Source organism: Aspergillus candidus, assembly GCF_002847045.1.
Source record: "Aspergillus candidus strain CBS 102.13 unplaced genomic scaffold BDW47scaffold_5, whole genome shotgun sequence".
NCBI classification, from domain to species: domain Eukaryota; kingdom Fungi; phylum Ascomycota; class Eurotiomycetes; order Eurotiales; family Aspergillaceae; genus Aspergillus; species Aspergillus candidus.
Genome location: NW_020194010.1, coordinates 289077 through 303273, shown reverse-complemented (window position 1 = coordinate 303273; position 14197 = coordinate 289077). Strand labels below are relative to the sequence as shown.

At 47.1% G+C, this 14197-nt stretch overlaps 1 protein-coding gene across 1 annotated transcript; it reads right to left on the bottom strand.

Annotated features, from left to right (window-relative positions):
- Positions 1–7322: 7322 nt before the first annotated feature.
- Positions 7323–9143, bottom strand: BDW47DRAFT_122819 (uncharacterized protein; the record flags this gene model as incomplete). The annotated part of the gene is made up of 2 exons (XM_024815927.1): positions 7323–8980; positions 9044–9143. 2 exons carry the CDS (start codon positions 9141–9143, stop codon positions 7323–7325), a joined length of 1758 nt encoding a protein of 585 aa, XP_024675267.1.
- Between the last annotated feature and the right edge of the window lie 5054 nt (positions 9144–14197).

Here is a 14197-nt window from a genome sequence, read left to right as displayed (position 1 = left end):
ACTATCGAACACGAGGAGCGGGGCTGTAGGTAGCGACGGAGCAGTTCCCAATATCCAAGGAGTATGCTCCGGGGTAGACAGGCGTGATCTCACGGAGGGCCGTTGCTGTAAATTGTCCGGTCCCTGGGCGACTGATGCGGTCAAGTGTTTTATTTAAATTATATTTCGGTTTCCTTTATTTCCCCGTTTCTTTTTATCTCTATTTTTTTTTTCTGTCAATTTGAGGCGCCTTTTGGTAGACGCGTCGCCTCTCCCGGGGATTAATCCATCATGCATGGGAGAAGAGGAGACCGACAGGGTTCGCTGATGTGATAATCCACGGCATAGATCGGCGCATAGATCGCTAAAACCATATAAGTATAGCAGAGAAGGGGACACAATGCGAGGAGGGGGGAAGGGGGGGAAGCATGGAAGAGGATGACCCTGCGCAGTCGAACTGCCAACGCAGCGATCTGGTGACCCCGAGATATCGATTGATTTAATTTTTTATTATTATTGTTTTTTTATTCATTTTTTTTCTTCGGGTTGAACGAACAACACGCAGTCTTGCATCGATCGTGGTGACCTACCTGCAGCCACTTAAGACAAGGACAATACTGGGAGCTGGGAGGCAGCCTGATTGGGAAGTCCGAATCCCAAAAATATCTCTCATGCACGGTACTTTTTGTTTATTCATTTTCAATTTCATTTTCAGGTTCATATTCTGTCCAAGATTTGATATTCTCAGATGATGCCGACGTGGGACGGATGAGGAGGGATCCTTCGATGAGGGGCCAGACCACCACGTGATGGCCATGTTGCAGACGCCATGGCGTTTATTGGACTGGATGGACTTTGTTCGATGCCCTTTGACCTGGTCGGTCACGGAGGGTGGATGCTATATGATCTCACGACGGGGAAGGAATCCGGAGAGCTGGCCCATCCCCTTGGCCCAAATATGGAAATGATGGGAGGGCGGGCTAACAGTCCGGTCGATAGGTGGCTGGCCCAGTGGTCGAGTGATGTTGAACGCCTGGAGCTTGCTTCCCTACCTTCATCCTCGAAGCCTACCCTCCTTTACCAGATCCGAAGCTCTAGACGGTCCGACAGGAAAACCTATGGTCTATGTGGGTGATGGGAACTCGCAATCCGACGCCTTATTGTCACATTCAACGGCATGGTCATGTTAGACTCCGACGGTCCGAGGGTTTGTCACGTTGACGAACTGTGGTCTGGACGCCGCCAGACGCCCGTCGAAGCTTGTTGCGTCTGTCGTGCCCATCTGGCTGGCGGTGAGTCGATGACAGAGTCAGTCATCTAACGAAAAGGCGATCGAGAAAACCCAGAGGGGGACAATGCCATCATAATTACACGGCGGGATAGCAAAGCTCCTACAGCACGATCCTGATTGCCTGCAGCAGCTACCGAGGCCTCCGAGATGCATGTGTAGAGAACGCCCACCTGCATCATTTGCCTTGTACGACACGAGTCTAATCGACGTGAGTCTGAGAGCGAAACCTGTTGTAGGACATTGACACCATGATATCCGACGTTTTTCACCGTGCTGATTATGACTATGGAGCCGAGGCCGAAGTATCTATCTGGTATGTAATCGCCGTGTCGGGTAACGCATCATACATACACCAAAGATTGAAGCTGCATTAATTACCCCGAACAAACTGGTTTTTGATCGCCCAATGAATCGGCGGATCTCAATATCTCTTCCCCCCTTTCCATTAATCTCGATAAGCCTTCACCCCTCCATCAACCACCACCCCTCAAGCCACACAACCAGATAAAGGAAGAAGCTATTAAAAGGGCAACACAAACCACCCACACATCATCAAGGGGCTTGGGGAGGAATTAACTCAGGGACGGTCTTTCCACTTCCCCGCCAAATCATGACGCCGTCTGGGCCTCCCCCCCGCGCGCACAGAGCTCCAACCAAACTTGATGCAACGTCGCTCTCCACTCCACGAAAATAATCAGGAACTGTTCGACCCACTCTTCCATCAGGATTTTCCTACCGTCCGACCTGGGCCATTCCTTCCATTGTTCGATTTGTATTATTTGGGAATTTTCAAATCTCTATTGGGTTTGGTTGTTTTTAAACAGGCTTATGATCTGCGGGTGCAGCTTAGTTCGACGGGCTATACACTATCGAGCTAGATCCGACCGGGTCGGTCAACTTTTTCAAGTCACCGGACGGTCAGAATTTTCAGGCCGCCAGAGTCATGAGCACGGATTACCGTTGGTTATACTCAGTACTAACTATGGATTAGGAATCGAGATACGTAGACTATCAACCCTTCCAAGACCAACCACTGCAGACAGGTAGTCAACCATAGTCGGTTGATTCTCCTTTCTATCACTAAATCAAAGAGCGAGGTCCCCTCTTGATCAAGACTCCATAAAATAGTGTCAACATAACACTCCCGAACTACTCCTGGTAATCCGACAATCCGTGATACCTAAACCAGCCAGACGCACTAGCCCGCGACCCCGAAGCAAGGGTCAAGAATTCTTTCAACCTTCGATACTTTCCATCGAAACTCTAGCTGCTTTTCTACAGCGCCTTAGCACGAACCTAGCCCGTTCTCTTCATCTCCGGGCAACGATCCATGTCACAAGAGCATGTCTCCAAAAAGCGGAGATATCTCGGCCATTTAGTACATGAAGTAGAGACAGGCTGGCAGAGAAACGAGAGACCAAACGCGGCATAGCATAGCATACATACAGAAGAAGTACGGACTAGGCAGTAAGCGGAGAAAATGACAATAAAAAACCGATCAAGATACGCCTGCATGCAAGAATCAACTCGCTCACTGACCAACTACTACGGGGCCGCTGTCACGAGCCACTAGCTACTATCGTCGCAGTCGGGGACAAATCCCAATCGAGCATAAAAACAGAAAATTAATAGATAATTGAAAAAAGCCACCATTGGGCACCGATCAAATGCAACTCATACTTACTTTTCTCCTCTCTAGCCTAGCCTGTAAACCCTTTACATATCTCCAATTCTCCATTGAGTCCACTATTGAAGTGGGTCAGAACGAATACAACTGCACGGGCGAAGCTGAAGAGGGGTATGAGTAGCGTACGATACAAGCCGAAACGCCCACTCCACCGTGTATTATACCAGACTAGATAATTTATGTAATGATACACTGACTAAGTGGTATCCACCACTAAGTACACCGCCATCCAAATCAGGACAGGCGCATTCTCCGCCTTCTAGAATCTTTTCAAACCCGCACTAGAACCGAGTTTCTATTTTCGATCATTATTTTTTTTTTTAAAAAAAATCTATTTTTCATTTTTCGCCTCTCAATCATCATCCGACCATGGAAACATTTACATTCAAGGGAATAATCCCGCTCTTGACATATCTGTGGCGCCAAGGCACAAGCGATCCATATCCTGGGGTTTGGTAAGTTCAGGAGTATACTTTGAATGAGACTTTGGCCAGCTGTGGCGTCGATGACAACCGGTTGATATCTGACTGTTCACGTGGCCTGTCAAAATTCGATCGGCCGAATCAGATGAGTGGGATCTGTGCATTTGATCTTGGATAACATCATAGTTGGGATGTCAGTAGGTATCATTACGTACATGGGTTTTCTTGGCTGTTTTTTCAGTGTGGATGCCGTATGTAGTATGTAGTATGTCTAGCCAAGCCGTCCCAGTCTCAGTGCCGGTCCTCAATTACATCTTTTAACAGTGACTCATTATGGGGCAAATAATCGATGCTGTTATCTAGAAATTGCTGCCCAACAGTTTTCATTGGCATCATCTTTCGGAAGGCAAGCTGCGAGGCATATCCCGCAAGCTAAGACGGAGATAAAACCGGCTAGGATTTCATTCGCTTGTAGATCCTAGCCTGGAAGCAAGCCGGGCGGTCTATTGGGTGTTCTAGATTTTGCAGATGCGCTGTTAAGTCGACACGGCTTTGCTAGTGCCGCGCCGTCGGAGGGTTTCAGCGCGTGGCAGTGGCGGTAGTGTCGGCATGCCGAGCGCGATATAATAGACATTAGCTAGTGCCGGGCCGGTGATCATTCACGAGATCAGTATCTAATGGGTATGGATATTTGATTGGCATTTACTTGGTCTTTGAATTCTTTTTTTTTTCTTTCTCGTGATCTCTATACTATCAGACGTGGTAGTTAGTTATTTACTAGGGTAAACAACCCCGGCTTGCCACTCAAACTACACACTCCAAGTATAATTCTATACAAAGTACTACAGTGGGAGTACAAACTATCAACAACAGGACTCGAAGCTCACAATCAATACTCAGAGTACTAACCATCCCCGTCATTCCCATACGCTGTATCTGTATAACAAATCCACCCAATACACAACAAATTCTAGTCTCACGCAACGGACAAATCACCCTCCTGCCCAGCTTCATCCCAGCTCCACTACAGACCCGCACCGCACCACAAATCCACACCTGCCCCAATCATCAGCTGACAGTGTGCATTATCCAGTCCCCACGGAAAAATAAAGGAAGAGTTGAAAAGAGAGTGAAAAAAAGAGTCACATTAATAATACCCCCAACATATCTCCCATCTGATTGGGCTTTCTTTCACAAACCCCACATGCACTTGTCACCAGCCACAAGTCCATCGACCTTGGCCTTGGCTTTCTCCACGCTTTTCCTCGCTCGGAAAACGCCGGACGTTGCAGTCGGATGGGCTGTGGGGCGGACTTGTTCTGAGTTTGGCTGGTGCTCGGGAGTTTTAGGGATGAAAAGGCTGCTGGTGGATAGAGAATAGAAACTTATAGAGGCTCAAGTAAGGATTGCGAAGTTAGCTCGTTTAGTTGTATTGTTGAAGATTTGCGTCGGAGCACATTGGCCCTGCGCTAATTGTAAACTTTTTTTCCTCCAGAAGTCAATCAGAGAGAAATTGAGAAGAGGAAGTCCAGTCATTGTCTGAGTCAGTCAGTCACCGTCTTGGACAGTACTTTCTTACGTCATATTCAATTTACTCCCCCAGGTCATTCCCGGTCCTTGGTAGCTTTATACCCATGGGGCAATCAATAGTCATCATCAGTCATTCGTGACAATGGCCTTGTTCAAGCTCTCAGTTAATCCCTACATCCTTGTATAAAACGGTAGAATTCCCAACCACACTGCATCGTGCGTCAGTCAGTCGGTTGTCACGAGGTAGGATCGATCGGCGAACGATCGGGATCCTCAGTCTAGACCAGTCGCTGATGATCTTTGAAAGACATACCCTGATGTCTAGTAAGAATAGAAAGGATGTCAATGATGATATCCAGCGTTTCAGTATTGAATTCCGATATCGTACTCTAGAAAACTATCTATCCCAAGGTTTTACTCGGCAGTGATTCCTCTCCTCTCCATCGGCCCGTTCTACTAGCTGAGCTGTCTACCGTACCTACAGCGGTGAAAGTCACTTAGTACTATCCATCCATCCGCCCGTATACAACCCTCATAACCTAGGTTATCTATCGGTAAGCTCAACCCATCAAAAGTAACCACCCAAATCGTAAAGAAAGTAAAACGGAATGACGGAAAAGAATTGAAAAGGGAAAAAAAGACCCAACCGACCTAACCGTCAGATAAATCAACAGATCCCCCCACTCCATACAAGATAAAGATGATGCGTAGGTTACACCTGTCAGCCACGGGCTGTTCATCAGCAATAAGTAAATACGAGGGCGGATGACGATCAAGATGACAATGACAGACAATGGCATTATCGAAGGTAGGACAATCAAGGAGTTGTGATTAGGTTGGTTAAGACTTTGTTTTTTGGTTGGCGAGTCCGGGGGGTCTGTTGTCATACCTATCCTATCCTATCTACCTATGCCTTCAGGTTTCTGGAGGTACTTGCTAACTGTATTATCATATCTCCCCACACATCAATAAAACCTACATATCTAGTACAGTATCTACATAATATACGAGTACATTCCAATCCATAACCATACACAAAAATCAATCAAAGACAAGTTCTAGTGAGTACTGGTTAATTAGCCATAAATAAACAGAAAAGGATCCAGCACGTGAACCATATCAATCAACCCACCAATCTATAGGCCAATTCTAGGGCCACCCCCTGTCCCATCCAAAACAGGCACATATAACGATAAAACATGATAAAATACCGACACAGACCCGTGTCTTGCATCAAGCCAGTCAGTCAGCCAGTCAGCCCAATCTGCAGCCAGTCCGGGGTCAACACTCAAGATTGAAGACCGCATATATCGCCGTTGCCGCCGCTTTTCTGGGCCTTTTGTTTGCTTATTTAATTGATAATATTGATACCTACTAATACCTATAATAATAATGATGATGATGATAATGATAATGATAGTAATAGTAATATGTTGATGATAATACGATGTGGTATTATTGTTTATTGTTTATTGTTTAAATAAATAATGTTTAATATACGTGATCTATGCCGGTCTAGATCTTTGACATGGTGAGCTCTTTCTGCAGGCGTTATCCTTGTTGTTTGATAGGAGGGTCATTTTATACTCCCATTTGACTTCGAAAATTACGCATTAACGATATTTTACTCAAGAATGATAATAGTATGTCCAATGTTTCTTTTGTGTATGTAGTATCTTGATATAAAAGACAATAGCGTACATAGCATGTGCAGGCTCCGGTATCGACATATGGACAAGACAAAAAGCACAAGTATTTGGTATCTGGTATCAGAAAAAAGAGACAGTAGGAAAAAAGATGATCAAAACAGGGTTAATAAAGACATGTTTTTTGTTGGCTGTCGTCAATAAACAAGCAGTCCCTAAGCACAATGGTAATTCCCGTTGACCTTTCCTGTGGCTCCGGCTCCGTCCTGACAGAATGAAATAATTCAAAACCAATAATCAAAAACAAACCCCATGTCCATGCCAGCCAGTAAGCCATGCCCCCTCGCCGTGCAGTACCAAGGAATCGTCTGTACAAGAAGATTAATCGTCCAAGAGAGGTTCCATACTCCCCAAGACGAATCGGATAGTTAACAAACAGAACAGAGATAGCCACACAATATTATGACCAACGGACGAACGAGTAGACCCGAAAAGGATATTAGGTCGGAAGTAAAATAAATGAAAAAATGAAAAAACCATATGATCCCGAGGTGCGCCAAAATGCAATGCAGAGTCGTGATCGGACGTGTCACAAGGTTATTCAATCGGGTGGTCGTGTAGACACACGTGTGAAAAGTGAAAAACGTTTGTTCTTTTTTTTTGGATGAGGCTGGGGTTTCGTAGTCAATAGACATTATTACCCTTCGTATGATATTCTGTCGATGTAGAAAGATGGAAAGACACAGCGACGGTGGTTGTCAGTTCGTCTACCACCCCTTCGCATGATATTCCCAAGGCCCAAAGTCGGTGTAGTTGTTGAAGGATCCCATCTTGGTGTCTTTGTCCGCGCTCTGGTTGGAGGCGCCAGGGCCGGCTCCTCTTGGTCCCGGATATTGTTGCAGATTCGCCACGTCATGTGCAGTGTGTCGACGTTTCATAAACGCATTGGCAGTGGCGCTCTTCTGCTGGCGCTCCCAGAGCAGATGACGGCGGAGAGATTCGGTGAGTTCGGTGGCAAGCATGTTGCGTCTCGTCGTCCGGGGAGAGTGCGCCACGGACTGCGGCGCAGTCTTCATTCCAATCGGATTCGACCGAGGTACATCGGGGCCCCGCATCGTCAGATTCTCACCGTCATCCTCCGGGGGGGAGGCGGGAATAGATGGTCCATTGGGGGACGTCAAACGCGCGCGTTGCAAGGCTGGGCTGGATCGTGTCGGGCCCTGCATCATCTTGATGGGCTGGTGCATCATCATTGTGAGGAGAGAGCGGCGGGAAACCAGATTCGGTCGGGAATCCACCCGCTGGAACATGCCACGCTCTTCGGCGATACTCGAGCGACCGCTCTCGGTCACGGAATCCTCCCAGTCAGAATCCTCATCATCCTCAATGGCGCTTTCAGAAACTTCGTCCTCCGTCTCAATAGCATCCTCGTCCATGTCACCGCTCTCCTTGATGGGCTTGACATTCACTTGGTCTTTGAAGGACGTCTTCTTTTTCTTCCCGCTGGCATCGTTGTTGATCTTGCCCAATGCCGACTTTACCAACGCCGACTTGCCGAGTTCGTCGGAGAGCGAGCTGCGCTGGGGCGATCTCTGAATAGCCATGCGGTCCTCAAACGAGCTTTCGTCATCATCGCCGGAAGACCCTCCCAAAGTAAACATGCCGCCCTTCTTCTTGAACGGCGACGGTTTCAGATGTGTGAGTGGTTTGGCGGGGCTAGGTTCCGCAGCCAGTCGTGCCTGCGACCGATAGGACGAAGAGATGAGCGAAGGGGAAAAGCCACGGACAACACTAGGAGATTTAACTAAATCGGGACGCGACGGTAGGATGCCGGACGACGAGACACTCGTGTCGGAGGCAGCCGGGTTGGCGGCATCGCTATCGCAGCCCTCGGGGGCGGTAGTCGAGCAAGACTCGGTCGACTCATTCTTCTGTTGACTCATGGGATATGTCGGTGGCGTTCGCCTGACCGTGGACACGGACGGAGGGGTGGGAGTGGGAGTCGACGGGCGGGGAGTGATGTCGACAACGGGGGGAGAGACGGCCGTCATAGCGGTCGAGAGCGGTTCCAAATTCTTCTTTTCCTTGATGTTCAGTACCATCCGCTCCAAGCCGAGAGAGGTGATATGCTTCTCCTTTCCTCGGCCGAGGTTGACGAGCGAATCCTCCCGAACTACTGCGGGTTTGTAATCGCATTTGGGACGCTTGATGTGGCTCTCGATCCTCTCCGCCTGATCGGAGGCGGCGGATTCGACACTGGCAGACAGTTCGGGCAAATCCCCTTCTTCCGAACGGAGAAGCGGCAGAACCGAGGTATCGCTGGACGTTTCCGGCTCGACGCAAAACGTCTCGCGAGTCCATAATCTCCAGCTTAGGTTTTCCAACCGACGTCCCTCCTCCATGTAGTCGGCACATTTGGAAAATACTAGGCAAAGTTAGCCACTTAAAGATACAAAATAAAGAAAGTCTGGAAAATTCTTCCACTTACCCATCCACATGCCATGAAGACTCTGAGTGTTCGCCGTGTCGACCTTGTGGATTTTGGCCGTGTCCACGGTCAGGACGGGGGTGGATAATCGAGAAGGCATTCTAACGATGCCAGATTGTAGATTGCCGAAAGGAAGAAAAGACACAGATTCGGGGTCGCCGCCTGCCCCGAGCGTGGTCGTACGGCGCGTGTAAACCTGGGTGAAAAGCTCTAATCCTGCGCTGGTGGCCGAAGACGAAATTTCCATATGATCCGCGAGTTGCTGCGAGAAACCGATTGAGCAGCAAGTGGCACCCCAGCTGCCGTAGATGCAGCCGGTTTAACGGTAGGACTTTGGTGCTTTGGAAATGTCGCGTCGAGGGTCGTCCGGGTGGAGATATCGGGTTCTTGCCGGGTCAATGTCGTAACCGTCGGTCGAGGGAAATGACGAGGGGGGTATCAATCGACCGAAAGCGAAGGAGGTCGAAGGGAAGCGAGGGTTGATGAAGTTGAGCGAGGGTGGCGAGGCCGAGTGTCGAGATTGATCGGTATAGGAAGTATGTTGGAGGAGTGGAGGAGAGGTGTGAGTTGAAGAGGAGAAGGGAAGTCCAGGGAATAAAAGTGGAATATGGAGGAAGGAAAGGAACTAGTCGTCGGTTCGACGAAGTGGAGCGGACGAGAGGGAGTTAAAAAAAAAAAAAAAAAAAAAAAAGAGGAAAAAGAAAAAGATACTAGTAAGAGTGGTGAATTACGAGATAAGTGGAGAATTGGGGGGGGCAGGATGAAAGATAGTATTGGTCTGGTAAGTAACGGTACCAGGGGAGAGAGTCAGAGAGAGGGAGAGAGGGAGAGAGAGATTACCGAGGAACAGGATCCAATTCCACGGTGACGATGAATGATGAAGATGAACCGATGGGATTACTGCCAGATATTAAGAAATACTTCAGAAACAGGATAATAAATAAATCCTGAATGACCAGAATGATCATAAAATGATTATTATTATAATCACAATATTAATGAATCAATAAATCAAATCAAATAAAGAAAATGTAGGTTGGATGTATGGGATGGCGGTAAGAGGACAGCCAGGATCCTCGTTGCGCCTCCTCCACGGTCGGGACCTGTATTATTTTATTTTATTTTTATTTAATCTTTCTTTTCATCTTTTATTTTTTTTATTCTATTTAATATTCCCCATTATCGTGATTCTGATTATTATTACTATGATTATTATTATTTGATTCTTAGTGTTACGTTCCGGAGACCTCCCGTGGGTCTGGCAGTATTTCTTACCTCGTCATAACCATCGGTAACTTTACCGGTCTGTTTCCGGAGTCCCACCCAAGAAAAAAGTACGGAAGATGATTCAGGCGGTTCAGTGGAAACCATATTCCTGGTTATTGTGATTCGGATATTCAATCTCAACTAGTTATATCTATGCTTTACTCTTTGTGATGTATTTTAATGATTCCAAATTGTCATTATCTATCAACTGATATACAGGAAGCCAACAGGTAGGGAAAAAATGAACGATCACAATCTGTACTATCGAATATGTAGGATGAAAAAAATAGAATAAAAAGAACAGAGTCTAGACAACGGGTCAACAAAGATCGTCTTGTCCTGTGACCTCCTGTGGGTTAGTCAGCCACTCCAGGAGGCTGACAGTTCACCTCGGTCGGGTCACTTGACTGGCCCCAAGATGGGTCCGCCTGTTGCATTACTTGCACATCGGTTGAGATCACTGCACTAAAGTACCAACAGGCGAGGCGTTCTTTCCGGGGCTGGAATGATTGACAGACTAAGAGTCATTATCATTCTACTCGATTCTCTCCCATCGAAGGAGGCAATGCCAATTCCAGTCTCCTCCGCCACTGCTGCTGCCGTGCGGTCCGTCCTCCTGACTGTTTACCTGTCTTGATGCGGGTCGACTGCATTCGCCACGGACTCGCTTTCGGCGACATTCTGCGGGGAGAACGGAGCAAGATGGGATGGATTCCTTATCAAGTATGTAGGTACCTACCCAGGAACCTGTATATCTTCTACTTGTTTGAATTCTTATTGCCACTGAATTATTCGAACTATCATAATTATCCCATGAACATCATCTCAATACATCAAGCATACCCCCACGATATTCTGTCCTCTTTAGCCTTGGCCCCATGCTCAGTTGGTCAGATATTGATCGTGTTTATCCGCCTTTTACCCTCCCCCATCCTTTGTCCTCACATTGGACACGTCCATATCCAGTAGTCGACCTATCCCGGCTGAACTGTTATTAACCGGGAGGGCGTCCCCCTCCCCAGACAGAGGCGCATACCGGGGAAGCGTCCAGTGGTTTCCGATCTGGCTGATCCTCTTAGCTCTGGAATTCGTCTGGAATCTGGATACACTGGGTAGGGGCCTTCTCCGTGTTTTGACCCTGATCGAACTCCTTGGTGAGGGACGGGGGGTCACTGCGTTTTCTGCCCTGAAACCCGAAGCCATAGTGATGTTCAGGCCATCTACCGGTTCATTCGTTTCATCTTGGATTGGGTATTTGGTTTGATTGATTTTTGATTCGATTGATTATTTGATCGAGGTGGAATTGATTGTAGTGTATTAGTATTGTCATGATCAGCATTATTTATCTTATTTTCTTAGATTATTTTATTTTACTTATTTAGCATAATAAATAAAAAATAAAACCAATCAATTTTTTAAGCAATCAAAATAAAAATAAATCAATCCCTGATCTACCCCGTGTTCGTCTCCCGGGATATCTGCCAGTCTTCGGCAGAAGTGTGTCACAGCCGCGCTCATTCTGATCTCAACAGTCGTCAGAAGTCACAAGGGGCCTGTCTTGCCAGCTGTCACCACTAAATCATATCTAATGAGATCATGAGTATCATCTATCCATCATCTATATCAATCATTGTCATCATCATCATTGTCATTCATCATCCATCATTGACTTGGATGCGCTGTCGCTATCAACCTTGATCTCCGTACAGAATGACAAACAAATAACTACTATAATGCAAGAGAGAGACATGGTCTGTTGACCGATTTTTCGAATACAATCTCATCTCACGAATTGCTTCCCCGGCGCTAAGCATGTAAAACAATTAAACCAAATGATATAATATCAATATATAGAATAGGTAAAAATGAATAATACGCCACAGCTGATCAACTCCCCAGTTTCCCAGGCAGGCGGTTCGGGGAACCCAGGATCCTCGACAGACACTTACATACATACAATACTGACTTCCAAGTTTGATGACCAGACTCTTCCTCCCTAGCACTTCAAGCATAAAATTGCATACAGCCTCTGCTTGCTTCCCTTCCCTGTTTACAGTCTCGTCAGCCTCAAGTCACACAGTCTCGCACGTTTTGTCAATCAGGTGATGTTCCACGTCGAGGGCCAGGACCGGGGAAGGAGACCGGGGGTTTGTACACCTGATAGATGAGATGTAAGATTTATTCCATGCTACTCGGTGATAATTTTTTTTCGATCCGCATGATGATGCTCGCCTTGTTTTTTCCTTTCTTGTTTCTTTTTTCTTTGCTTCTAGTTTTTGTTGGTTATTGCTTTTTACTTTCCGGGTGCTTGTCTAGGCTGAATAAATATCTACCAAATAGAAAAGAAAAGAAAGAAAGAAAATGAAATCAAAAAATAGAAAGGGGGCTAATCTCCGAGACGGACAGAGATCCCGAAAGTTTACAAAAATATTATAAAAGAATTTAATAAATATACAAAGAAAAAGAATATAAAATACAATCTTAGTTAAGCTCGGCTTATTGTAAGAGACCCTAATCTCCAAGAGTAACGGTACCTCGATGCGCGGCGATTATCTACCGGCGACTACTACTACTACTACTACCACCACTACTACTGCTACTCGCCGTGACTGAACTACCTCGCCTAGACATAATCCTAGGGTAGTATTCATTATACGAGATCCTACAAGGGATGGGACTCTTTCAACTCTGTACGAGTCCATTCACTTGTCAGCCAGTCAGTCGGTCAGGTAAGGATGGATAGGATAGGAACTCCATAATGAGTCTATCAGTGTCTAGTACTAAAGGATAAGCTTGTCATAAGTAACAATCTTCACGATAGTTACAACAACGTAACTGGCTAGCGTTCCCGCAAGAAAAGAAAAGAAAATCAAAAAATAAATCTCCCCCGCATTCTTTCATGCATCCACCGGGTACCCACCACGATGCACACAATATATCATCTCATCTCATATCAGCGGAAGTATACGGACGGCACCAACAACCCACCTGGACATCTCAACCCCCATCAAACAGATCACGAAAACTAATCCAAGCAAATGACGTCCATCTCCTACTTCGCCCTTCCCGGCCCTCCCCCTCCTCAAGTAAAACAGGAAACAAAAAGAGAATGATATCGTGCCGCGGCTGTAGACCCATCTCAGCTCACGATCACATTGCTCAGCTGCCCATCATACATGCAGCCCGTTGTTCCACAGCGACGACAGAGAGAGAACCACGTAGCCGCGGATCGTCGCCCTGGGGGCGCCGTCTGCCCGGCATCGTCAGGCGTACTGCAGTTGTATTTTCCGGTAGATGATCTGCTAGTTAGTACGCAGATGGGAGGGAGGGGGGAAATGGCCCGCAAGGCGCATTCAAGTGTTTCTCTTTCTTCTCCCCCGTCAATCCGCGGAGGTTGTGATTCTTGATTCATTCTTACGTATGCCCCCCGTTGTTGGCCTGGTGGGAGGCGGAGGAGGAGGGGGAGGGGAGGGCGGCTTATGGACTACGGTCATTCCCGGTCTTGATTGATTGATGATTAACCCGGCCCCAGACTGATAGTAAGGCCTCCTCCCTCTCCCCCACTGATCGACACCCGTATTTGGACTTGAAGGTGAGTTGTGTTCTTAACATAGTAACTAACTACCTCCATTACACGATCTTGGACTGACAGTCTCCAGATGTGGGATGGATCTCAACCGGTTTGCGCAGCGCACACCTAATCTCATCATCTATCCCATGATACCTACCTACCCTTCCTTCCTATCCATCTATCTCGTGGTGAACAAGTCGGACGCCCGTACCGTCCAGAAACTCGTCGACCAGCTGTCAATCTTCAATTGGCCTTTCCTCCGACGGTGCAAGGGACGGGGCTCCTCATCTGAGGTAATTAATCCCGTGGACCGGATG